This window comes from Globicephala melas, chromosome 6 (assembly GCF_963455315.2).
Source record: "Globicephala melas chromosome 6, mGloMel1.2, whole genome shotgun sequence".
Taxonomy (NCBI): Eukaryota; Metazoa; Chordata; class Mammalia; order Artiodactyla; family Delphinidae; genus Globicephala; species Globicephala melas.
The window spans coordinates 23524597-23549676 of record NC_083319.1 but is presented as its reverse complement, the minus strand read 5'-3'; the positions used below and the strand labels follow the sequence as shown (position 1 = coordinate 23549676).

At 46.4% G+C, this 25080-nt stretch overlaps 1 protein-coding gene across 2 annotated transcripts in view; it reads left to right on the top strand.

Moving 5' to 3' along the window:
* The window catches only part of PALM2AKAP2 (PALM2 and AKAP2 fusion), a 638407-nt gene that overhangs the window by 594987 nt on the left and 18340 nt on the right, over window positions 1–25080 (top strand). For both annotated transcript variants that reach the window (XM_060300637.2, XM_060300638.1), the window contains one exon: window positions 9836–12227. In XM_060300637.2, coding sequence (XP_060156620.1) covers window positions 9836–12227 — 2392 coding nt within the window. The remainder of the gene's footprint in view (window positions 1–9835; window positions 12228–25080) is intronic.

The window sequence follows — 25080 nt, the reverse complement described above, 5'->3', positions numbered from 1 at the left end:
TCCCACTTCAGCGTGGGACACAATGTAACCATTTAAAATATATCTGACCACCACCATCAAAGGACATAAAAAGTGCTTGTGAGATAATGTGAAGTGAAAAAAGTTGGCTACAAATTGCATATAGTGTGGTCTCAACTCTATTAAATACATGTTTCCAAAAAGGAGACTGCATGAATGCAGTAAACCATTAGCTGCTTTCCTCTGTGTGGAGTGAGGATGAGTAACTTTGATTTTCCAAATTTTCTACAGTGAGCATTTATTATTTTACACACACATACAGAAGCTGTCCTAAAAAGTTCACTTAACTGGATGAAGTCCATTTAACTGGATCTTCGGGATCCGTCAGGTTTTTCTTGCTGCTTTTAGCATCACCAGGATATTAATTCCCTACCTGCCCAAGGCCCATCTCTGACTTTCCAAGAAGACAGCCCTAACTGGTTCATCTCAGCACCACTAAGCTCCCACCTGCCCACGCAGCCCTGGGCGCCAGGCGTGAACGAGAGCTGTTTTTGGCTGGCCGGCTGCTGCCCTCCAGGCTCGGGCCAGCTAGGGAGGGGCCAGGTCTCTTTGAAGGGGGTTAAAGTCCTCCTCTGTGTGAATGGCCTTTGAGGGAGCAGAAGGAGGGCCATCTGTGACTCCACAGTCTTCTGTCAGGAGGCTCAGAAGGAGTTTGTCCAGCTTGAGCTGGGCGCAGGATACTGCCTGGAAAAAGAGGCGATTCTGACCGGGGACATGTGAAGGTGGGCACTCCGGGCAGGGTGAGCCGAGTCTGCTGACCTAGCTTATGGTCCTTTGCTTTCTAATCTGGAAGGAGAGGGTTCCCTTGTGAGGCCAGAGTCTTTGTGGAGGAGGGACTCAGAGTGGGGACTTCGGGGCTACGCTGTGGATGCCTTTCCTGCTGGAGAGTGTGGGCAGCTGGGCTCAGACTGGAGACTTGCTTCTCTTCTTGCTAATCTTGTCAGACTCCCAGCTTTCATGCTAAAGGGCAGAGCGGGAGCTCCCCACCACACATACAGTTCAGGCAAAGATGCAAAGATGCAGGCTCCGGACGCACAGGCCCAGTGGCCATAGCTCACGGGCCCAGCCACTCCGCGGCATGTGGGATCTTCCCGGACCGGGGCACGAACCCGTGTCCCCTGCATCGGCAGGCGGACCCCCAACCACTGCGCCACCAGGGAAGCCTGCACACATCATCTTTGCCAGATAATGCTTTGAAGATGGTGCATGAGTGTGTGTGTGTGTGTCCTTTTCCGCAGCAGAACCAAGTGACGTAGCTGTTCTGGTGATGGGTTTTCTTGTTATCACCTTGTATGTAGTTAATCTACAAGCCCTTGTTGTAGAACTTGCCACATTCATGGAGTGGCCTGGGGCTTCTGGGGGAACGTGTGTGCCTGTCTCCTGTGGGACCCAGGGCCATAGGAAGAGAAGCTCGTCAGCTCTGTTCCTAAGTACAGACTCATCTGTGGACGAAGAGTTAATCTCAAAAGCCTCTGGCACGGTTTTCTCTTTTCTCCTGGCTCTGCCTCCACATAGTGGATTTTTCCCGGGTCCACGGTGGAGCCCAGCTTTTGCTCTCTGCCATTACTGGTTGTCCGGGCATGAATCCAAGATCCTGAACTATTTTAAAACCAAGAAGGACACAGCTAAGTTATAAAGAACTGAAGCCAGGCTTGCTTTTGCTTTCAGCAGAATCAGTTACCCCAGAAATTTCAGGCTGCGGAAGCCAGAGTTCCCTCTGTGACCTTGACCTTGGTTTATTCTGGAGGTGGGGACTGTCCCGTAAAATAGCTTCACAGTGAAAAGGGCCTTTGGTGGGAAGAGCATCTTAGGACTCCTTGACAGAGCCTGGGGTGTACCGCATCGAGGAAGAAGCGAAACTTGCCTTTCTTGGAGCTGAAATGAGGCATCTCTCCTCATCTAGGGGAAACCCTGAAATCTCCCAGTGGTTCTCAATCCCTTTGGTAGGGAACGGATCTCCAAGTTACTGAAAGAAACAAGCTTTTCACCAGCGGCTGCAGAAAAGGCAGCAGCTTCCTTCCTCACCTCCTCCCATCACACCTCCATCACACACACCCTCTTTAGTTTCTTTCAGAGAGAGCCTAAGCTGTAAACGTGTTCATCAGACCACACCTTAACAGTTTCCACATGTGCAGCCTCACGTCTGAGCCACTGACTTTTCAGTGGATGCTTTTAATAGGGCAGGCGGTGGTGCTGGGGAGTCTCCCGTATGTTACAAAGGGACCACTTCTTCACCAGGATCGTGAGTGAGTCAAGACATAGGCCAGCCTTGTTTCCAGTGGAAGGGGTTTCCAGAAGTGTTTTCACCCCATCGTCAGCAAGCCTGTACCTGAGGCCTAAGCCAGAGGGAATGGCAGGAGGGTGATTGTTGTGTTGACCAATACCACAGAAGCTCTCAGAAAGAAGGGCTGGGCCTGTAAGAAGAACAGGAAGGTCTTTTTAAACTTTTTTAATAATCTTTTTTTAAAATTTATTTATTTTATTTTTGGCTGTGTTGGGTCTTTGTTGCTGCTCGTGGGGTGTCTCTAGTTGAGGCGAGCGGGGGCTACTCTTCACTGCGGTGCGTGGGCTTCTCATTGCGGTGGCTTCTCTTGTTGTGAACCACGGGCTCTAGGTGTGTGGGCTTCAGTAGTCGTGGCTCACAGGCTCAGTAGTTGTGGCTCGCCGGCTCTCGAGCGCAGGCTCAGTAGTTGTGGCGCACGGGCTTAGTTGCTCCGTGGCATGTGGGATCTTCCCGGACCAGGGTGTGAACCTGTGTCCCCTGCATTGGCAGGCGGACTCCCAGCCACTGCACCACCAGGGAAGCCCAGGAAGCTCTTTTTAGAACCGTCTGAGTCACATTTAGTGGTAATGGCTTCATGGCAGGAGGAAGGAAACCCCAGAGATGTTGTTAGTGTCATCCCCCTTTATTGAGGGTCATGTCATTATCCCTGAGCCCGTCTGGTCTAATTTTAGCTTTAACTACCCCAGAGTGCTGGGGGTTTTAGGTCTGCCTCTCATCAGCCAGGAAGGGTCTCTGGCCTCCTTGGGGAGTGGCCCACCTCCCTGCTTCCCACGATCAACACCAGCCTTTGGTTCTACAGGCCGGAAGAAGCTCTGCTGGGGAGGGGGAAGGAAGTTCTGCCTGCGGCTGGAATGTGGCCCAGGTTATCACTGGGGTCACTCCCCTCCACTTCCTGGCCCAGAGGCCCAAAGCCCAACAAAGGAAGCAAGCCATCCTCAGACATTCCCACTCTCTGTGCCTTCACAGGGGTGGGTGGAAGGGACCACTCAGAGTCCCAGCGGCTTCTCTAGTAGGGGTGGGGGTGGGGGGAGCCACAGGCCAGCTGCTGAGGAACGCTGGCGCTCCCAGCCTCCTTCATACAGTCTTTTCAGCCTACACCATCTGCCACCCTGAAGAGGGTGGGAAATTTCTTTCCAGTTATGTTGTATTAGTCCGTCTGCCTGTGCTGTATGCTATCTTTATGTGAATCTGTCTTCGCTCCTTCCAAGGCTGTAAGTCCCTTGCTGCAGTGTGGGGACCACCCCAGAGTCCTAGGGACCTCCCATGGCCCCAGCACAGGGCTTGTCACTCTACAGGTTCTCAGGACACGCCTCTCCTTGCAGGAATGCACTTTGACCTTTTCAGCCTCTGTGCTCCCTTTCCACACTCCTCGGGTTCCCTTGGTCTGTGGAGTCCGTCTCGCCCAGACCTCCCGACTGTGGCTTTACCCCGTCCCTCCAAGGCTGGTGAAGTTCAGCAGACCCGTGCGGGCATCTTGCAGGTGTCTAAGCATCACCCCCCTGCCAGGTTGCACCTTCTCCTCCCATCTGCCTTCATGATGGAAACTTCAGCCAGAAAATAGAAGAGTCCTGCACGAACCTTCCTAGAGACAGCCATGCGTGGCCTGTGGAACACGGCAGTTGTGCCCTAAAAACTCGAGTTAGGAAAGAGAGGGAGAACAAGAAAGAAAAACAGAGATACCCTCTGGTTTGACAGCTACAAGGACGTTTTCTTTCATAGCCGTGCCCCTGTTCGTAGGCCAAGGATGAGTTTGTATTTTTGGTGGAACTTAAAAATAACTGGATTAAAGGGTCAGGTCACCTGTTACCTAGGGAGACACATTTCTAATTTAAATATTGTGGCTTTTAGTAGGAAGTAATCTGGGTTATTCAGAGCAGAGAAACCTGCTCGTGCAGCAGGCGCCTGACGTTTGAATCATTTGGGTCACACGGTGCATTTAGGCTAGGAGACTGGGAAGTTGGTGACAGACATTGTCAAGAGCAGGGTAGGGAGGTTGGGAAGAGGCAAACGGCAGACACGTGAAGTGAGCAGAAGCTTCTGCTTCTCGCTTGACCTTGTAGCGAAGGACACCTTTCTGGAGTCTCCCTGGGCCCAGCCAGACCTGCTAAGGAAAATGCATTTCCTTCCAGTTCTTTCTATGCGTGATGCACCTAGCTGCGGGCCCAGGTACCGCACACTGCCGTCCATGACCTAAGCCGGGCAGGCGTCAGGGCCCTGATGTGTTTTCTGGGCAAATCAAACAGGCTTCTAGAATCCCACCTGTGCTGCTGACTCTGGTGCTGGGGAGGAGTTGCAGCCTTGTCCATTGCCATGACTGGGATGTGAGATTTAGTATTTTGCCTCTGGGGTGTCATCAGAGGAAGAAGAGGCCCCCCCTTCAGAGGCCAAATTCCCAGAACGAGCAAGAGGCCAGCACCTCCATTTCTAGCCGGAGGGTCCTGCAGGTGGAGCAGAAGGTAGGAACTGAAGCTACGTCTCCAGGGAATCTGTCTCTTGTCCATTCTGAATAAGGAGGGAAAGGGGTCCTCGACTTCTGAAGCCAAATTGTGAATCGTACGTGACTTCTACAGATTGAAGTGTGCAAACCATCAGCCAGAAAGCCGAGTAAATGCTCTTCAGATCCATCCGCCTTCTTAAGACTTCCCTTGTCGTTCTGGAAGCTTCCAGTCATTGAGAATACCTTTTGCGATACTGGGATAGAATTAGGAAGAACTGGCCTTCAAGTCCTGGCTGTGCCACTTACTAGCCAGGGGACCCTGGGAAGTCTCTCGAGTTCTCTGAACCTTTTATTCTCACCTTAATTATGCCCATTAGCAAAAGCCTCAGGGGCCCTTGGGAGTTAGAGCTAAACTCCGGGAGGAAGGCGGGCTCCTGTGGAAGGTGGGATTTCTGATTAGATCCTGGATGAACACTCTTAGCGTATATACTCCGGATTAGGATGGCTGTCTGCTCCTGGAATGTAACTTAAACTGATTTCAGACACACACAGCTATCTTACATTGTGTCTGCTTGAGTATTTTAAAGTAAATGGTAGACATCCTGACCAGCTGTTAGCTATTCTGGGAAGCCAGGAGGCCGGCAGGTATCACGTGCCAGATTGTTAGGGCTCCACGTGGAGGGTTAGCTGGGGCCATCCAAGGATCTCCCACCCGCCCCTTAGCACCCTGGTTTTTCTCTGACCTTCGAAAACCCAGTTTGCTGGTTCTTTCATTATCTTCCTGCTTTTTGCATTGGGGCCTAGTCTATTTCAGAAAAGACTTAAAAATCCATTTAATGAATGCATTTTGTCTGAATCTGGAATCAAGCTTACCTCATCTGAAACACAGAGAAAATTCTGGTCTTTCTTCTCTTCAAAGGGAGCAATAAGTATTTGTTGGTTTAAACGTGACATCATTTAATGACGTCAAACGCAGACTCTTGCCAGATCCTCGCACGGTGGGGATCCCAGCCCACTTTCATTCGCCTGGTATAGTTACAGCGGCTTTGATCACATCAGGTCATCCTGCACGAAGGTAAATTCTTCCTGCTGAGACAGAACTCAGGAATTTGCTCGTTGGTTATAATTGTTCCCTAACTTTACAAAAACTCAGGAACTCTGAGGCAGGACTGTAAGTCAGCAATGCGGAGTTGTTTGCCTCTGTAAGGACTTCTACCCTGATGAGGGTTCAGAGCTGCTGCTTCCTGAGGTGGATGGAACCGAGAGTCAGTAAGAATTTTCTGAATTAGTGGAAAGGAGCTGGGGCCCCATGTAACTAACAGGAAGGAGAGCCTCTTTCCTGTTTATACCCTCCAGTGTCTAGATTTTTTTTTTTTAAGGTATTGGAAAGGAATCGCCTCAGATTACACTGGGACTCCAAACTTTGCCTGTAATTAGCATTTTTAAAATATTTGACACATCGCACACACAACTCATCATTTCTGACTCAGGGATAAAGTTAGTTTTCTTGACACTGCAAAAATGCACCATCAAATGCTCTTCTCAGATATTTAAACTTTTGAATTGGGACAGTTGTTGCTAGTTCAGAAAGTATCCTTGGAAAAAGTTGATACCGTTTTTTCAGTTCTTAAAAAAAAAGCCGTAGGGCATCAGCTCCTCCAGCGTCCAACACTGGGACTGTGAAGCATCCAGGAGAAAGGGACAGTGCTGACAAAGTGTTCTCCGGGATGCTGTGGCGATAGGCTCAGTTACTCCAATCTCTGTGATCAGCAACAAGACATTAACATAGGCAAGTTTTTCGCTTCACCTGACCAGACTAAGTAAACCCCAAAATAGCCTTTTACAGCTTCCTAGGAAGTATGGGAAATCCAGTGTTTGTTAAGAAAAAGGGTGTTGTCTCCTGGAATTTATTGTTGCCGTTAATTGCGCCATGCCCTACAGAACAAGCCTCCTGCATTTTTAATGAATGAATCAATGACTAAATGATCTATAGAATTAATTATTTGCCTTTTAGCTTCTTTTAACGTTACATTGCCCTCTTTCCTCTCATGTCAACTATTGAAAAGTGTTCTCCATTTCAGTAGAACAATGATTTTTAACCATATTTCAATTCAGCAGCTTCCTACTGTTTTCCTGTTCCACCTCCACCCCCCCCCCCCAAAAAGCCAAAAGAGATAGAAGGAAAGCTCTATTATTCCCATGAAGAATATTAGCAGAGAATCATTGGCCAAATGAGGCCGGGGGTTGGGGAGTGGTTCAGTAGTCTGACTTCACCATAGCAATACCGTGTCTCTTTTTGTTGGTCAGCTTATTCCATTAATAACTTTCCATGGAGTAGGCTAATTTTGACCTAGGTTTTCTTGAAGACTGAATGACAGCCAGTAAGTTTTAGGCATTCAAATTTCCTGTAATTCTTTTTTTTTTTTGCGGTACGCGGGCCTCTCACCGTTGTGGCCTCTCCCGTTGCGGAGCACAGGCTCCGGACGCGCAGGCTCAGCGGCCATGGCTCACGGGCCCAGCCGCTCCGCGGCATGTGGGATCTTCCCGGACTGGGGCACGAACCCGTGTCCCCTGCATCGGCAGGCGATTCTCAACCACTGCGCCACCAGGGAAGCCCTCCTGTAATTCTTGAATGACGTAGAAGTTACTGAATCTCCTTACGAAAAGAAAGTTTAGTTAACTTTTTTTAAAGGACAGTAGCAACATTTTTGCCATGCCTCTTTAGTTCATTCTAAAGACAAAAGAGCCACTAGTTAACACTGGTCAAAAATGAAGTAAAAACAAAATAAAGAGAGTGGAAGTTATAAATATTAAGTACCAGACTTTGACAAAGGCCAGATCAAGGCTGGAAGATCCTTTGAGACCAGAAGGTGCTGACAAAGAAGTAATATTCATTACTGTTGCCTAGTTCTAAGGAAGGAATTTATATTACTTGATTGATTTTAAGTCTAAAGAGGAATGTGGGGAACACAGTGAAGGAAACCCCCAGTTCATGGGTAACCTTCCAGTTCACGGATGACCATGAGAGTTTTTCAACATTCTGACAGCAATGCAGAGCACATAGCATGAACTTCCACATTGTTCTAGATATTACGAACAAATCCATAACTGTTCACTTTCCTTGAAAGGATTTTTAAATTAATCCCCTGAGAATCATCCTAAGGTGGTGTTTTAATATTATATTCTAAGCCTTTAACAATGTTTAAATTTAAATAAAGGAAAATTATACCGTATTGCAGTTTTGCATTGTGTTAAGTCAGTAATACCAGGCACCCTCTAGACCTGAGACTTGAAACAGAGCTGATAAAAGTGTTAGTGAAATCCTTGAGGGGAACTCAAATGAAGCTCACAACCTACCGCTGAATTATCTGAGACAAACCGGAGTCCTTTGGTCTGAGAAAAAAAAATATACCCTGGAGTTTGAAAATTAATCTTAACTAATGCCAAATAAAGTGACATGGGATTGATAACTGATGAAAAATATGATGCAATTTAAAACATTAAGAAAATACAGTTTTTTATTTAAACACAAAATTGGAGCTGTCACATACAGAGCATTTTAGGAACTAGATGGGAGGGGCCACCATCCACTAGCTCTTCACTCCTTAACCAAGGAGCATTGTTTTGAGAACAGAACTGTGTGGTCAGTGGCTTTGGTTCTGTGTTTATAATGCACGTGGTCAATTACAGCCATGGCAGTGTGGCACTGAAGCTCTTAAGGGGCCGATGAAGAGATCTACTGTTTTCCAATATTTTATTTTGGAAAAAATTTTCAAAAAGTTTCCTGTCTACAGAATAATTGCATTACATCTTTCTGAGAATCATGTTTTCAAGATTTGTTCCTGCCAAACGACCTTCTTTTTATAGCTGGGGACATACAAATAATTCTCTTACATTTCTGCAGAAATTTGCTATGAAATTTTTTGAAAAATTCGGATACAATTGCTATATAATCTCTTCCACTTTAGAAATTATTATTTTTTTTTTTTGGCAGCACGTGGGCCTCTCACTGTTGTGGCCTCTCCTGTTGCGGAGCACAGGCTCTGGACGCGCAGGCTTAGCGGCCATGGCTCATGGGCCTAGCTGCTCTGCGGCGTGTGGGATCTTCCCGGGCTGGGGCACGAACTCGTGTCCCCTGCATTGGCAGGTGGACTCTCAACCACTGTGCCACCAGGGAAGCCCCACTTTAGAAATTATTTGAGCAATATCATCAGATGATCCAAATCCTAATTTACTTTAAAAAATATTTATTTATTTTATTTATTATTTATTTAGGCTGCACTGGGTCTTAGTCGCGGCACTCGGGATCTTTGTTGCGGCATGTTTAGTTGCAGCATGTGGGATTTTTAGTTGCGGCATGCAGGCTTCTTAGTTGCGGCATGCATGTGTGATATAGTTCCCCAACCAGGGATAGAACCCAGGCCCCCTGCATTGGGAGCGCAGAGTCTTCCCCACTGGACCACCAGGGAAGTCCCCCAATTTAATTTTAAATGTAAAAACGGGACTAGCATTTATTGAAAGTTCTCTGGACACCAGGTAAGCAAAATGGAATCTGTAAAATTGATTTAGGTACCCATTACTGCAACAAAATGAATATATAAAGGATTTTTTTTTTTAATAATAGTGTTTATTTATTTTTACTTGTTGACAGTTTGCTTTATTTATGGCTGTGTTGGGTCTTCGTTTCCGTGCGAGGGCTTTCTCTAGTTGTGGCAAGCGGGGGCCACTCTTCATCGCGGTGCGCGGGCCTCTCACTATCGCGGCCTCTCTCGTTGCGGAGCACAGACTCCAGACGCGCAGGCTCCAGATGCGCAGGCTCAGTAATTGTGGCTCACGGGCCCAGTTGCTCCGCGGCATGTGGGATCTTCTCAGACCAGGGCTCGAATCCGTGTCCCCTGCATTGGCAGGCAGATTCTCAACCACTGCGCCACCAGGGAAGCCCTAAAGGATTTTTTAGAAGAGAAACTTGTATTCAAAAGATCCTGTCATTGTGTTTTCAGTTTTCCTTCCAGTTAGTTATCAGCTAATGTCTGAAGTTCCTATCCATAAGCGATGTGGTCTCTAACCCTGACTTCTGTTTTTTCTCTTTTTCCCAGAAGGCTCCCGAGCTTTCCGAGGATGATATCCGGCTAAAAAACGAGAGAGACAACTGTAGTGGCAATCCCCTGGAGCCTGCCACCAGCCCTCTTCCCCCAGATCACAAAAACATGGAAATTGAGGTCTCTGTTGCAGAATGTAAGAGTGTTCCCGGAATCACCTCGACTCCACATTCCATGGACCACCCCTCCCCCTTCTCACCCCCCCACAATGGCCTCCTCGCTGATCACCATGAATCTCTGGATAATGATGTGGCCAGAGAGATCCGATATCTAGACGAGGTGTTGGAGGCCAGCTGCTGTGATTCTGCTGTGGACGGAACGTACAACGGCACGTCTTCCCCAGAGCCTGGAGCAGCCATCTTGGTGGGGAGCCCAAGCCCACCTGCCCACACGGCCGTCCAGCCGGAACCCACCGAGAGAGTGGCTGGCAGGCAGGCTCCCCCTCCCCTGGAGCTCCATCAGAGCACCTCTGACACCATGGCAGAGGGTGAAAGAGCCAACGGCCGCCCCCCCGACCAGCCCAGAGACCTGCTGGGGAACAGCCTGCAGGTGCCCGTGAGCCCCAGCTCCTCCACCAGCTCGCGGTGTTCCTCCCGAGACGGAGAGTTCACGCTCACCACGCTGAAGAAGGAAGCCAAGTTCGAGCTGCGTGCCTTCCACGAGGACAAGAAGCCCTCCAAGCTCTTTGAGGACGACGAGAGTGAAAAAGAACAGTACTGCGTCAGGAAAGTGAGGCCTTCAGAAGAGATGCTGGAGCTGGAAAAGGAGAGGCGAGAACTCATCCGGAGTCAGGCCGTGAAAAAGAATCCTGGCATCGCCGCCAAATGGTGGAACCCTCCGCAGGAAAAGACCATCGAGGAGCAGCTGAACGAGGAACATCTGGAGTCGCACAAGAAGTACAAGGAGCGCAAGGAGAGGAGGGCGCAGCAAGAGCAGCTGCTGATCCGGCGGCAGCCGGCCGCGCCGCAGCTCGGCGCGGCCCCTGCGTCCTCTCGAGAACGTTCCAGCGTGACTGACAGCGCGAAGGAGGACATCGTCACGGAGCAGATAGACTTCTCCGCGGCTCGCAAACAGTTCCAGCTGATGGAGAATTCCAGGCAAACAGTGGCCAAGGGCCAGAGTACACCCAGGCTCTTCTCCATCAAGCCCTTCTACAGACCTCTGGGACCAGTCAACTCAGACAAGACACTGACCATCTCGAGACCAGCTTCTGTTGGGGGACCTCCCGAAGACTCTTCAGCAGCCAAGGGACAGAAAGCCCACTGTGCCCTGGAGAGCCAGTCTTCTGGAGGAGGGGGCCAGGGCAGCACAGCTCCTCAGGGGAAGGAAGGGCCGTACAGTGAGCCGTCCAAACGTGGGCCCTTATCCAAACTGTGGGCAGAGGACGGCGAGTTTACAAGTGCCCGGGCTGTCCTCACCGTGGTCAAGGATGACGAACCTGGGATTTTGGATCAGTTTTCAAGGTCAGTCAATGTCTCTTTGACTCCAGAGGAACTTGACTCCGGCTTGGATGAGCTGTCGGTGAGGTCCCAGGATACCACCGTCCTGGAGACCCTGTCCAATGACTTCAGCATGGACAACATCAGTGACAGTGGGGCCTCCAACGAGACAACCAATGCCCTCCAGGAAAATTTGCTGGCTGATTTTTCTCTGCCCCAGACTCCCCAAACTGACAACCCCTCGGAGGGCCGAGGAGAAGGTGTCTCCAAGTCATTCAGTGATCATGGTTTCTATTCCCCTTCGTCCACGCTGGGAGACTCTCCATCGGTTGATGACCCCTTGGAATATCAGGCTGGTCTCCTGGTGCAGAATGCCATTCAACAAGCCATAGCTGAGCAAGTGGACAGAGCTGTGTCTGAAACCAACAAGGGTGGAGCCGAACAGCAGGTACCTCAAGCAAGTCTGGAGGAAGCTGGAACTGGGGCTTCCAGCTCAGAGAAGCCGCAGAGCATGTTTGAACCACCTCAGGTGTCCTCCCCTGTTCAAGAGAAAAGGGATGTGTTGCCAAAGATTCTGCCTACTGAAGACAGGGCGCTCAGGGAAAGGGGGCCCTCCCAGCCACTGCCGGCAGTGCAGACCAGTGGCCCAATAAACATGGAGGAGACCAGACTGGAAGGGAGCTACTTCAGCAAGTACTCAGAGGCAGCTGAGTTGAGAAGCACAGCCTCACTCTTGGCCACTCAAGAGTCCGATGTGATGGTTGGGCCCTTCAAGCTGAGGTCCAGGAAGCAGCGGACTTTGTCCATGATCGAAGAAGAGATCCGAGCAGCCCAGGAAAGGGAAGAGGAGCTGAAGAGGCAGAGACAAGTCTTGCAGAGTACCCAGAGCCCCAAGGCAAAGAATGCCCCATCACTGCCCTCCCGAACATCGTGCTACAAAACTGCTCCAGGTAAGTGGAGTGCCGCGGACCAGAGACAGATGCTGCAGCAATCGGTGTTGCCGATTCCAGCTTTCAGGGTTGTATATATGTGGACCCTCCTCTGTGTGTGGCTGGAATCGGTGTCAGGGGGACACTGGAACGGGGATTTCAGTGTTCGGAGACACACATTGGGAGTGTCAGAGTGTCCTCTGGAAGAACCCTGAGCCTAGATGGTGTTTGCCATTTCCCCAAGGATGTAATAGCTCCTTTCTTGTCCTTCTGCTGTGGTCTTGGTTTACTGTGGAGAATTGTTCTCTCTTGTCTGAGGGAGAGGCTATGTGTGGCACAGACCCAGAGTCGGCCCTTGGGGGGACTGTATTGATGTCAGTATCTGCAGTTAAATCAAACCTGTCTGATTTGGGGATGTCTTCTCCTAACCCCTTCTGAATGCTGAGTGTCTTCCCAGCAATGACAGTTATGGGTTGGTGTTGCAGATCGACCCATAGAAGATGTTTTGGTCCATCTTCTGTATAATTGATCTTTATGGATTTGTCTTTCTTTACATCTTTCTTTAAGTCACCATAAAACAATTACTTTGGAATCAGGGTGGTCTCCTCTATTTGTGTCCTGTGACCCTTTTGGAGAAGTTGAGTTCCTATATGTAAAGGCAGTCCTCTAATCTTCTCCCATTGCCTGGACAGTCCCTATCTTGAATACTTTGTATAGATGGTTGACGTTAATTACAGTGGGAATTATTGTTGCTACTATTATGGATAACACTGTGACGAGTAATTTTTATTTCTCATTTGGACATGATGGCACTTGGGGAACCACACATCCTACCAAAGAGAAGAGCTGCTCACGGTGTGGTCCAAGCTAGTTCATGACTCTTCCTGATCCAAGCTAAGTACAGACACAGGGAGTGAGCATTTGAAAACTCTTGGAGCAATTTGATAGTGTCCTCAAATGAAAGTGTGGGATTTTGTATTTTTTTAATGGATGGTCCATAAGAGATTGGGCAGAAAAACTGTTCCTTCACTAGAGATAATTTAAGAAGTCTTGCCTTAACATACAATTACTGGCATTTCTCTTGGTCCATCCAGATCTTAAGCCCATTGACACTTGGCTTCCATCAAATCTATAATAACACAAGTGAACTCTTCCCATTATTAACTTTTAAATTTGAAATAATCTCAAAGCCAAAGGGAAGTTCCCTAGTTAAATACAAATGTCTTTTTTATTCTGAATTAAGAGTAAATTGCCAGCATGATGCTTGCTCACCCCCAATTTTGTAGAATGTCCCTCAGTTTGGGTTTGCCTGATGTTTTCACATGATTACGTTCAGGTTATCCATGTTTGGTAGGAATACCACAGAACTGATGCTTATTCTTCTTACAGCATCCAGTCAGGTAGTACGTGGTGTCAGTTTGTCCCATTACAGGGACAGATGTTAACTTTTTTCACATGATGCTAATTTTGATCGCTTGATTGAGGGTTTCTGTACAATAGTTACTTTTTCCCTTTGTAATTAACAAATATTTTGTGGTGAGATGCTTTGGTACCACGTAATCTTTATCTCACTCCTCTTCAGACTTTAAATCTATCTGTCTATCTATCTATCTATCTATGACAGATGGTCTCATGGATTCCTATTCTATTTAGTGGGTTATAATCCATTTCTATTGTTATTTTTATCCTGAATTGTTCAAATATAGTTCACAGGAGCCCTTTCAGGCTAACTTCAGTGTCCTTTTGACATGTCCCCATTTTTCTTTGGGCATATCTTTACTTTCTGGTGCCACAAGATGTTCCAATCTCATCTTATACTTTCCTAACCCTGAAATCAGCCTTTTCAACAAAGAGCACTAGTTCCTTTCAGTGGAGAGTGGTATTTAGAAACCAAAGTCTGAGTGTTTGATGTGCTCGTTGCTATTGGATAGGCACTGCTCTCAGGCACTCTCAGTGGTCAGAATTAGAGAATATATACACATTCTATCTATCTGTCAGTTGATTGATTGATTAATCAATCTATCTACCTACCTATCTTGAAAACCATGAGCTCACCCTGATACCTTTAATTCTACTCTAATACCACTGGGTTCATTTTCTCTCTTTCCATATTTGTAACCTCCTCCTTGACAACAAGGTACCTGGTTCCTATTATCCTCAATATATTTATTATTTGATCAAACCCCTCCCCCCTTATGGAACCAATCTACTATTTTCCTCACCAAACATGGGTTCAAGTGTCACTTTCTGGGTGGCAACTGCTGTTTCCTGTCACCAACACCCTCTTCACCCAGCTTTTGCTCCAACATCCTGTGCTGGGTCACCCGTGTCCCTTCCCACCCTGCTCTGGCTCCAGCACACCACTCTGGGCCACTGGGGTTCCTCCCACCCTCCCTGCAGACACTCATCTTGTTCAGCCCCACCTAATAGCTTTTGGACTAAATTATTCAGGAAGGAAAGGGAAGGGAGCAGGAAGAGGGAGAGCATGGTGACTTTCTTGATATGTTGTTTTTTTTTTTGTTTTGCGGTACACGGGCCTCTCACTGTTGTGGCCTCTCCCGTCGTGGAGCACAGGCTCCGGACGCGCAGGCTCAGCGGCCATGGCTCACGGGCCCAGCCGCTCCGCGGCATGTGGGATCTTCCCGGACCGGGGCACGAACCCGTGTCCCCTGCATCGGCAGGCGGACTCTCAACCACTGCGCCACCAGGGAAGCCCCTCTTGATATGTTTTTTAATGCCTTCAGGTCATGGAGCAATGGCCAGCTGAGTGTTTGAGGCAAAGAAAACTTTCAGAAGAGGCTCTTTGTCTATGCTTAACAGTGACTGGTTGGCTTTTCCCGAAGATCCTTACTTGTTGAGTTCACTTTAAAGTCTTGTTGTGGGATGGCTTGGCACAGAGATGCCAGCTGGGCTTTCCATATGGGATCCTAAAAAAAGTTTTGGTACCACTTGAATTCAGCCCAGTCTGGGAAGCCTGCTTCACCAGTAAGTGATTGCAAAGGGCCTGCATAAGAACCTGCAGCCTCACTGGTGGAGGAAGTTTCTGCAGGCATCTCAGCAACTTCTGCTCACATGGCAGGCAGATTCCATGGCTCTTATCAGTTACAGCTGGCTTCACTTACCTAGCCCTCCCTTTATATGATTTCATTATAAAACCTTCTCTACACTGCATATGCTCAGTGGTATTTTCAGTTTTCTTCACTCCATCTCTAATTAAACCCCTTACCTTATTGCTCCATACTTGACTTCTAGCACACAAACGAAAATTAAGACATCTCCACAGTTTCCTCTAGTTCCCTGACCTGCTGTGGTCCGTCATGCTTCCTGCCAGGCTTAAAACAGGACAGAGTCCTAATGTCTGCTTTCAGCATCCCAGTAGCCCCATACCGATTTCTCCCGTACTTCCTCCTATGCTAATGCTGATCTCCTCCCCCATAGCCCATCCGCATAGGCTTGGTTTCTGCTCCTTTAGTAAGATGGTAGTTCATCCATGCAAGTCTGCACCCTGCTTGGGTCTGGTTGTCACATTGACCACAGTCATGATAGATAACGTGTGTGCAGCTCACTTCTTCACATTTACCTCTAGAACATTGAAAGTAGGTGGCAGGTCTTCCCAGAATTAAAACCTGGATTGAAAGAAGCTGAATGCAAAAGGTAATTTTTTTCTATCCATGCCTGGAAACGTTTAGAGTAATGCTTAGCCAGCCAGCTTCCAAGTTCGTGATCAGGAAGGAGGCCCACATATCACTCTTAGCAGCCAAACCGGACCTTTCATGGCCAGGGTCAGAACTGCTGGCTCCAACTCTGGTTTTGTGAATGGAGATGTTGCTGAGTTCCTACCCCATTTCATGCCGGTAGAGGTGACTCAGCTGGGTCACTGCATGACACAGAGTGACAATTTGATATTAGGTGATGAAAAATATAATTTTTAACATCTCCTCTGGTAGAAATTATGCTGGTGACATGATGGAATCCTGAAATCTTAAGGCAAGTAAAAGCCACTGAGAGCCAAGATGTGATAAGGAAAGAGAAGTGCTTTCCAACCATTTCCCAGGTGTTGAAAAGATACTTGTTTTTTGCTTTTGGTTCCCTTACCTTTCGAGATGGAAGATGATGAGATTTCTATTTTTGAAAGGATGTAATCATTTTCAAAGACCGTTTATTAGGAAAAATTATATGGAAATTGAATCTTGTTGGTTCTTGCATGACTTTTAACAGAAGAAGGTCCACTTAAATAGGGCTTGTGTGGCATTTGTTCATACAGAAGTGAACAAGGCAGATAAAGTCCCCGCCCTCAGGGAACTTACAGTTCAGTAACAGAAACATCAAAGAAAGGTGGCAGTTTCATAACAGAGAAGCGTGGAGACCTGTGGAAGATCAGAGCAAGGAAGACCGCCTCACTGGGGGGATAAGGAAAGTCTTCCTTTCTTGGGAAACTATCATCTAAGTTTTGAATTGAAGGAGTTGGGTTGGGTTCAGGGGGTGGGGGAGATCGTTCAGGTTAAAAGGAAGGGCACCTACAGAGGAAGAGAACTTGGCATGTTTGAGGTGCCTAAATAAAGTTAGGGTGGATTAAAGGAAGAGATTTAAAACAAAACAAAAGACAGTTGATTTGGAGCCAGTGAAGAGCTATGTAAATCATGTCAAAGGTTTTAGATTTTAGACTTTATCCTGCGGTCAGTGGGAAGCCAGTGAGGATTTTCCAAGGGGTAATTATCTCCACAAATCTCCAAGCTGTCCTGCCTTCAGCCATGAATTGATGAATTAAAAGTCTTCCTGCTTTCCTGAGTCCATTCCACCGGCTTTTTTTCTATGTACGTCTAAAGGCCGGCCGCCATCTTGACGAGTGCCCTGGGTTATGGGAGAGGCCATGCTCCCAAGAATGAACACATGTGGGCCTCCTCTTGATGGTACTTAGAAGTAGAGAATAAAGGAAGCACTTAGGCAGGTGCACAAGCCCGATTTGAAGGTGTAACCCACGCACTTTTGTAAAACACCCTTGAGGAATGAGTTTGGGAGGAAAACCCAAACATTTCACCGAAGTTACACTTTAGACCTGTTAAAATGTCTTTTCATAGGAGGGGTAGCAGCAGACAGTTCTCTCTTTAGTGCCTGTGTCTATTATTAGATATCCTGGTTTCACTTCCAAGTTCTAGGCAGGCCGGAGAAACCCAGTTAGTTAGGTGATGATTAGCTTAGGTTTTGGAACTAGTTTGCATTTTCATGCCAGGTGTCAAGTTGATTTACCAAGTCAGACAGTTTGCCCAATGGGACATTCTGGAGAGCTGTCAAGGAAAAGATGTGGGTATTGAGTCCCATAACCTGTCTGTTTAGGTCTTTTAATATGTGGAAAGATACGTTAGTTATACCTCTTATAAAAATAAGATTTCCAAGGTGTTTTGACTTCTGTTGTCAGTTTGAATTGAATGCACATGTGATGTTCATTACATTATTATAAAGCTTATTGACTGGGTCATTTTCCCTTCATTATCTCCCAATATCACAAAGAAAACTCCTAGATAGAAAAAAAATGTTTATATCAGCACAATATTCAGAGCTTGGTGCCTTTGTTCCATGCTGAATTAGAGCTGAATGAGGCCAAGTCTCACTTGAGATAGCCTCAGTCCTCCACAGTAGAAGACCTTGGTGTGGGTGACTGACAGAAGGATTCCCTCCCAGGCCCAGGTGAGAGAGAGCGCTTCTTCAGGAGTGTACAGTGTTTCCCTTTGCTGCAGGCAGGTACAAATTGCGTATCTTGTAGGGGCACAGCTGGCTGTGTGAAGGTTCTAAAGCTGAACGTGGAGTATCCTACAGATGATTATGTATACCGCCAAGTTCCTTGAACATTCTCTGGTGACCGAAGTATAATCACAGTAGCTGCAACTCACCGAGACCTTAAAGCCCAGTACTGTAATTCACACACAGTTATTTCTCATTTTCTCAGGTAACCCTCCCAACAGCTATCTAGGATAGAATCCAAATGACCCAAACTCTTGAGACCAGATATATTCCACATTTTTCTGATTTTAGAAAGGCCGTGAAGTGTCCATACCATTATTTAGAAAAGCAGTGCAACGCATGTACTATTGTTGAACACACCCAGTGGAGTCTGGGGCTGCACCTGTCATCAAATTCGATTTCTGCTGTGAAACTTAGAGTTTGTTCTATTAAGTGGGATCAATAAAGACCAAGAAGAACCTCATGCTGGTTCACCTCGGGTTTTGCTGCCAAGTAAGTTATGATAAAACTTAGTTTTAATGGTTCCTCTGTGCTTTCAGAACTTAATTTCAGTGCTCCAAACTACAACAGTCAAATTGCTGGTGCTGTCCAAAGATCTGGGCAGATGGCGAGGGACTAGCATCGTCCATGTCAGCCATCTAGCCTGGCTGCTTTTGTGAATTCTTTCTGAAAGTTCATGCCCCAGGAGGAAGCTCAGTCATTCACTCTGGAGACAGGCTCATTGCCTGAAAACGTTGAAAGGACTGGGAGCTCAAGCAAGGAATCCATTTCTTAATTTGAGGAGGCGCAGGGATAAGCGTTCACTCCACTACCTGACTAGGTTTGGCGGAGTTGGGCCAACGCTGGCCAAATTCATTTACTGGTGGTCATTGAACACCACGTCTGCTCTCTGCTGTTCTCCTTTGCTCTTTAAGATTGTTCCTTCTGCCTTGGATCAGAAACTCCCTGTATTTTTATTTATCTGAACCCAGTGAATATGTTCATTTTTAAAAACACATGCCATTTGGGAAGGAATTGGTAAGAAAAGGTTAGGTCGAAGTAGGGTTCAGCAAGGGGTGAAGGTTGAAGGTGTTCAGTGAGGTCAGAACTTCGCAAGTTACAGAATTCAAAGTTCTTTTTGGACATTGCCTTCAGTGGTTTGAAAAGGGCAACTGTCATGGTTAAACCCATCACCTTCACTCCTGACAAGATACAGACTGTGGTCTTTCTTCTGTGACAAGCCTATGGTCATGGCTTCTGGGACGTAGAACTTTGGAGAAGAACAACACTTCCTACCTTTCCGTTTTGTAACAGCTTCTGCTGTCACTGCTGATTGTGCTGGGTCTTCTGGTACACACAGCGTCTGGGTTGTCCCTTGCTTTGCTGGGGACATCACATGGTGGCCTCGTTACTTGCCCTTTACCGATGCCTGGTTACCCCATGCTCCAAGTTAGGAGAGCTGCTTCCAAAAATTCAGACTCAACTGCACAACTGTGTGAACCTACATACAAAGAAACATGCAGTCTTGAGCTGAGAACGAAAAGGTGATCAAAGGACCTAATTCTTGTAAGATCCCTGTTCTGTGCCCGGTAAGAAATGCGAGCTAATCTAAACCAGGCCTGGGAGCAGGATGGCCCCCGTGACTGCTGGAGTTCAGGGCAGGATATGACAGTCTCTTACTAACCATGGCAACTTGCCGTGAGCTTCCCTAGGGAGATTGATGTTTCAGAGCCATTTCATCTTTGTAAATAAGCTACTTGCTACTTAGGGGGGGAGGACTAGGGGTGGTGGTGGGAAGAGAGTGCAGGACAGGCCATTAGAGCACCAAAGAACACATTCATGTTACATGTAATGGTATTTTATTTCTCATGACCTTGAATGTAAAGGTCAAAGGTTTCCCCAAAAGTTGTATGCATCTGACATCACAGGTATTCTCAGTCTCTCTGTCTTTATTTCTCATTACTCAAATATAAATTCATACCAAAGCTGGTCAAGGAGAATTAAACATATGCTTAAATGTGACAGTCATTTTTCTGGATTCATATCTGAAGTTCGAATCCTGATTCCACTGCTTGTTAGCTGTGTAACTAACTTACTTCACCTCTCTAAACCTCAGTTTCTTCATCAGTAAAACGGGAATAAAATAGTACCAACCTCATCAGTAAGTTAGTACAGTCAGTGCCTGGTGCACAAAAGGCTTCCAATAAGAGTTGTTTTTATTGCAGGTTTTTTTAAATTAATTAATTTATTTTTGGCCGCATTGGGTCTTTGTTGCTGTGCACGGGCTTTCTCTAAGTTGCGGCGAGCGGGGCTACTCTTCCTTGCGGTGCGCGGGCTTCTCATTGCGGTGGCTTCTCTTGTTGTGGAGCACGGGCTCTAGGCGCGCGGGCTTCAGTAGTTGTGGCACGAGGGCTCAGTAGTTGTGCCTCACAGGCTGTAGAGCGCAGGCTTAGTAGTGGTGGTGCACGGGCTTAGTTGCTCCGCAGCATGTGGGATCTTCCCGGACCAGGGCTAGAACCTATGTCCCTTGCATTAGCAGGCAGATTCTTAACCACTGCGCCACCAGGGAAGTCCCATTACTGCAGTTTTTGTTCTAAGAAAAGACCTAGAAAACCTTAGCAGAGTTACTTATGAGTTATTCTTCTGCAGCTACTGGAGCCCTGATGCAAATGATACAACATGCTTTTATAAAATTGCTTTCTAGTCCTAGCTGAGATTTATTCATAGTTACTTCTTTAGAATTAAAGTTTCTCATATAAAATCAGAGTTCAAGAATTAGCTTTCAGTAGTCAGCTGTGATTTCAAAAAACAAAGGCCATTATTAAGCATGTTGGGTGACAGTGAAATTACAAATTACCGTGAAAATATTTTCTTTTTTGGGGAGGGGGGTGATAATATTCATAGAGCTAAGCTCACTGTGTTGGTAGAAATGTGTTTAACCAAAAGATCTTCGTGGGGCAATTGCTACTTACCATGATTTTTATCCTTACTGTTTTAATTAAATATTTTTCTTTTTTTGGTCTTAAACTATGCTTCCCCTGCAGATGCAAAACTCTTTCCTTCTCCAGTTTTCATTTTCCAGTTCTGTTCAGAGGAATGATCCAATATCGACAACTCATCCAACATCCCACCGTACCTTGAAGTAATAATATTTGGAAGTTTCTCAGACTTGTGTCGCCAGGCAGGGGTGTTTCTCATTTCTGAGCTAGGCTTATATTCTGAAGATGCGTATCATTGCATTCTCCCACCCCTGGGGCCTTCAAAGGAGGAGATGAAAGGACCAGGGACTAGCTCTTGGTGTGTGGGTCATAGCTAGAACCATACAAGCCCATGGACTCCGGATCTGACAGGCAGGATATTCCCTTGTATTGGCAGGAAGTGGAATTTAAAATGCAAGTCTGAGCCCCTTTCTTTCTGGTGATCTGCGAGTCGTTTAGATGTTTGCAAGCTCACCCCAAGGCTCCGTGAAGAAAGGAGATCATTGAGGGGCCTTGGGCCAAAGCATGTTATCTGGTGGGCGTCTTTGTTCGGTTTGGTTTTTAAATAAGAGTGGGTGATGGCTTTTTCCTTTCTTTTGAGAAATGTAGAAACAAAGGATCTTTGATTTTTAAGACGTCAGATGCCATGTGTATAGAATATGATAATCACCAAAATCCTAATGTTTGACCAAAATAATTTTCTTAACTGTGGGAATCCACCCTCTTGGCTTTTTAGAAGTTACTCCTCTTCTTATAGAGGGAGGGTGTGGGCTGTCATGGATGGCAGCAGCTGTGTACTGAGGACATGCAGCCCTAGCTCTAGTTTCCCTTGGGTGGGAAGAATTGCGGGTTTTTCTCTCTGCCCCCATCAGCACAGGGAAATCCATCTTGTTTGGAGGATCCAGAAACGCAGTCAAGGCGTGGCTTTTTCTCTCTGGACAGGGCGTGGCTTAACTACTTAAAGAAACAGGAAACACAAATTCATGTTTCCTAGTTTTTTCTTCCACTAATCATGGGAGACAGCATTTACTAATTTGGAGTGAAATTCTGCTTCCCCCACTCTGCTCCTTAGTCTGCCTGTGAGAGTCACCAGTGAATGTGACCAGTGCTTCTCTAAGACCCCAGGAGGTGTCAGCTCAGTAGCTCCCCTGGGCCTGTGTGTGCTACCTGGTGAGACAGAAAGGCTTCCGGATCTGCCTGGTCCATGAAGGTTAAAGCCCCAGCTTTATCTGCTTTTATTAGCATGTGTGGTAATACTTAAAAGAAAAAAATTCTGGTTTGTTTTATAATTTAAAATTAATTCATGCTTATTGTAGAAAAAAACTTGGAAAGTAAAGAATAAAGGTAAAAGGCAAAGTGATTCATAATCCTAACTACTCCCTGCCTAGTTTTTCTCATGCACACATGTGCCTGGAAGATAACATTGGGTCTACATGTGTATTAGTTTCATATTGCTGCTGTAACAAATCACCACAAATATAGTGGCTTAAAACAACACAAATTTATTATCTTATAGTTCTTGAGGTCAGAAATCTGAAATGTGTCAGCTATGTACTGAATTGTGTCCCCTCCCAAATTCAGTATGTTGTTGAACGCCTAACCTCCAATGTGATGGTATTTGGAGATGAGGCCTTTGGGAGATAGTAAGGGTTAGATGAGGTCATGAGAGTGGGGCCCTCATGATGGGATTAGTGCCCTTATAAGAAAAGGCACCAGAGACCTTGTTCTCTCTCTGTGATGTGTGGACACAGCAGGAAGGTAGCCATCTGCATGATAGGAAGAAAGCTCTCACCAGAACCTGACCATGCTGGTACCCATGCTGATCTGACACTTCCAGCCTCCAGAACTGTGAGAAAATAATTTCTGTTTTTTAAGCCACCCAATCCATGGTATTTTGTTATGACAGTTCAAACACACTAAAATAGTGTCCTTCTGTGCTAAAATCAAGATCTTGGCAGGGCTGTGTTTCTTCTGGAGGCTCTTGGGGAGAATCCATTTCCCTCCCTTTTCCAGTTCTAGAGGCCATCTACGTTCCTTGGCTTGTGGCCCCTTCCTCCATATCCAAAGCCAACAGTATAGTATCTTCAAATCTCTCTCTCTCTCTCTCTCTCTCTCTCTGACCCTCCTGCATCTCTTTTATGAGGACCCTTGTGATTACACCAAGCCCAACTGGATAATCTTGGATAGTGTTCCCATCTCACAGTCTTTAACTTAATCATACCCGCAAAGTCCTTTTGCCATGTAAGGTAAATATTCACAGGTTTGGGGGATTAGGGTTTGGACATCTTTGTGGAAGCCATTATTCTGCCAACCACAAGACTGTTCATCTTATCCTGACTAGGTTTTACCATGTGTCATGTGTGCACTTTTGTTTTCTTTTACACAGCTAATAAGTAGTGAGTTAGGATTTGAACCCAAGCAGTCCAACTCCGGAGCCTGCTCTCCTAAACCCCTGCAGTATTTCTGCTTTTGTAACCTGCTTTTTCTCTTAATGTATTTTGAATATTTTCCCATGTCCATAACTATTCCTCTAAATTTGAGAGACTAAAACATGACTTATAATGGCTAAATAATACTCCATCATCTGAATAAGCCACAACTAATTTAACCATTCTCTTATAGTCAGATGCCTTTGTTGTTTCCACATATGTAAATTATAAGCAAACAAACGAACAATGGTGAAAGTTCTTGTACGTAAGCTTTGTGCCCATACTTATTAGTTGAACTTGTGCCCATAAGTTAGTAGTTAGTGGTTAACTAGTATACACTAGAGAATAGTATTTTCCAAATTGTTTTCCTCAAGATATTAATAGGGATTCTATGAAATGAGGTTCTGTGGTTAAATAAATTTGAGAAACGCTGCACCCCCATTCCTAAACTAGAGATTCACAATCATATTAGCACTAAAACCTTAGAGAAGTCCCCTGGTAAGGAAATCTATCTTGTTTTATCATTAAAGCTTTCTTTAGTCGAGTGTTTCTCAAACTTATTTGACCAATGACCTTTTGACCGTTTGCAGTGTTGCGTAGTATCCTTACAAAGCTAAGGTAATAGGATGTGATTTTAGAAACATGGCTTTGGAATCATCCCAGCCAAGTGAAGCTGCTTATCCTCAAACATCTTTAGATGCTTAAGTCTAAAATGACTCTAGATGGAACAGTTTGGACAAGATCATATGTATGAAGTAAACTCGAGTACGTTTTCTGCCGTCCACTTTGAATTCCAGTCTAGCTTTCTTCTGTTGGTTCCTATGTCAGTTAAGCTCACGTTGTCCCTGCTCCCTGCTCTGTAAATGTCAGGGACCAGGCCTTGGCCAGGACCACCACAGGTCTGCCTTGAGGTCTGCGTGACACTTACTGTTCATGTTGTTTCTGGGATCCTTCAAGAGAGCTATTTTGTAGAGTGTTCAGCCCAGGTGAGAAACTAGATAGCAGGATGTTTATCATTGAAAATAGAGGCCACTTTCAGCTGCCGTCAGCTATGCAGTCATTCACCAGGTGAATAGACTTATATGAGAACAAGTTTTGATGGGACAAGTGGGGATGGGACCTGGGGGTACTGGGGAAGTGCTGGATGCACGCCAAGGAACACCAAAGATAACCATCATTGTTTGGGGATTCTAATGAGATTTGTCCTCGGGGCCAAGGAACTTCAAAGTGCTTTCCAAGGCCATAAAAGATGAGACAGACTTCCCAAGCTTTGCATCACATTTATGTCATGATCCCCCTGGCCCGAACAGTGGTGGTGTCTGCAGTGTCTGTTACTGGTGGAAGATCACGAGAAGTTTTTTCACCATCCTAATCAAAGAGAAAACTTGATTAAGCTGCAAGCTTCGTCCCTCTCCAGCTTTTTGATGGCCTGTGTGGTTCCTAAGATTGCGTGAGAATTCCAGTCCTGGTTGGAACCGTACTGGAGGCAGGGTGATTGGAGATCACGGTAGAGAAGGCCAGCCAAGGCGACTTCCCCAGATGTCAACCAGCCCAGAAGTCCGGGGTTGGGGCTCCCTTTCTCTGGGGACCTGTGACAGCTTCTCCTGAGGCTCTGATGTGGCCTTGGTTATCTGAACTCTTCTGTTCTCTCCAGGACCTCTCAGCCACCTTCTTCTTTGGAAGACACTGCTCCAGACCCGCTAAGCTAGTCTTTGGTTCCTGTTACTCATGTGACCTCTAGTGGCTGTA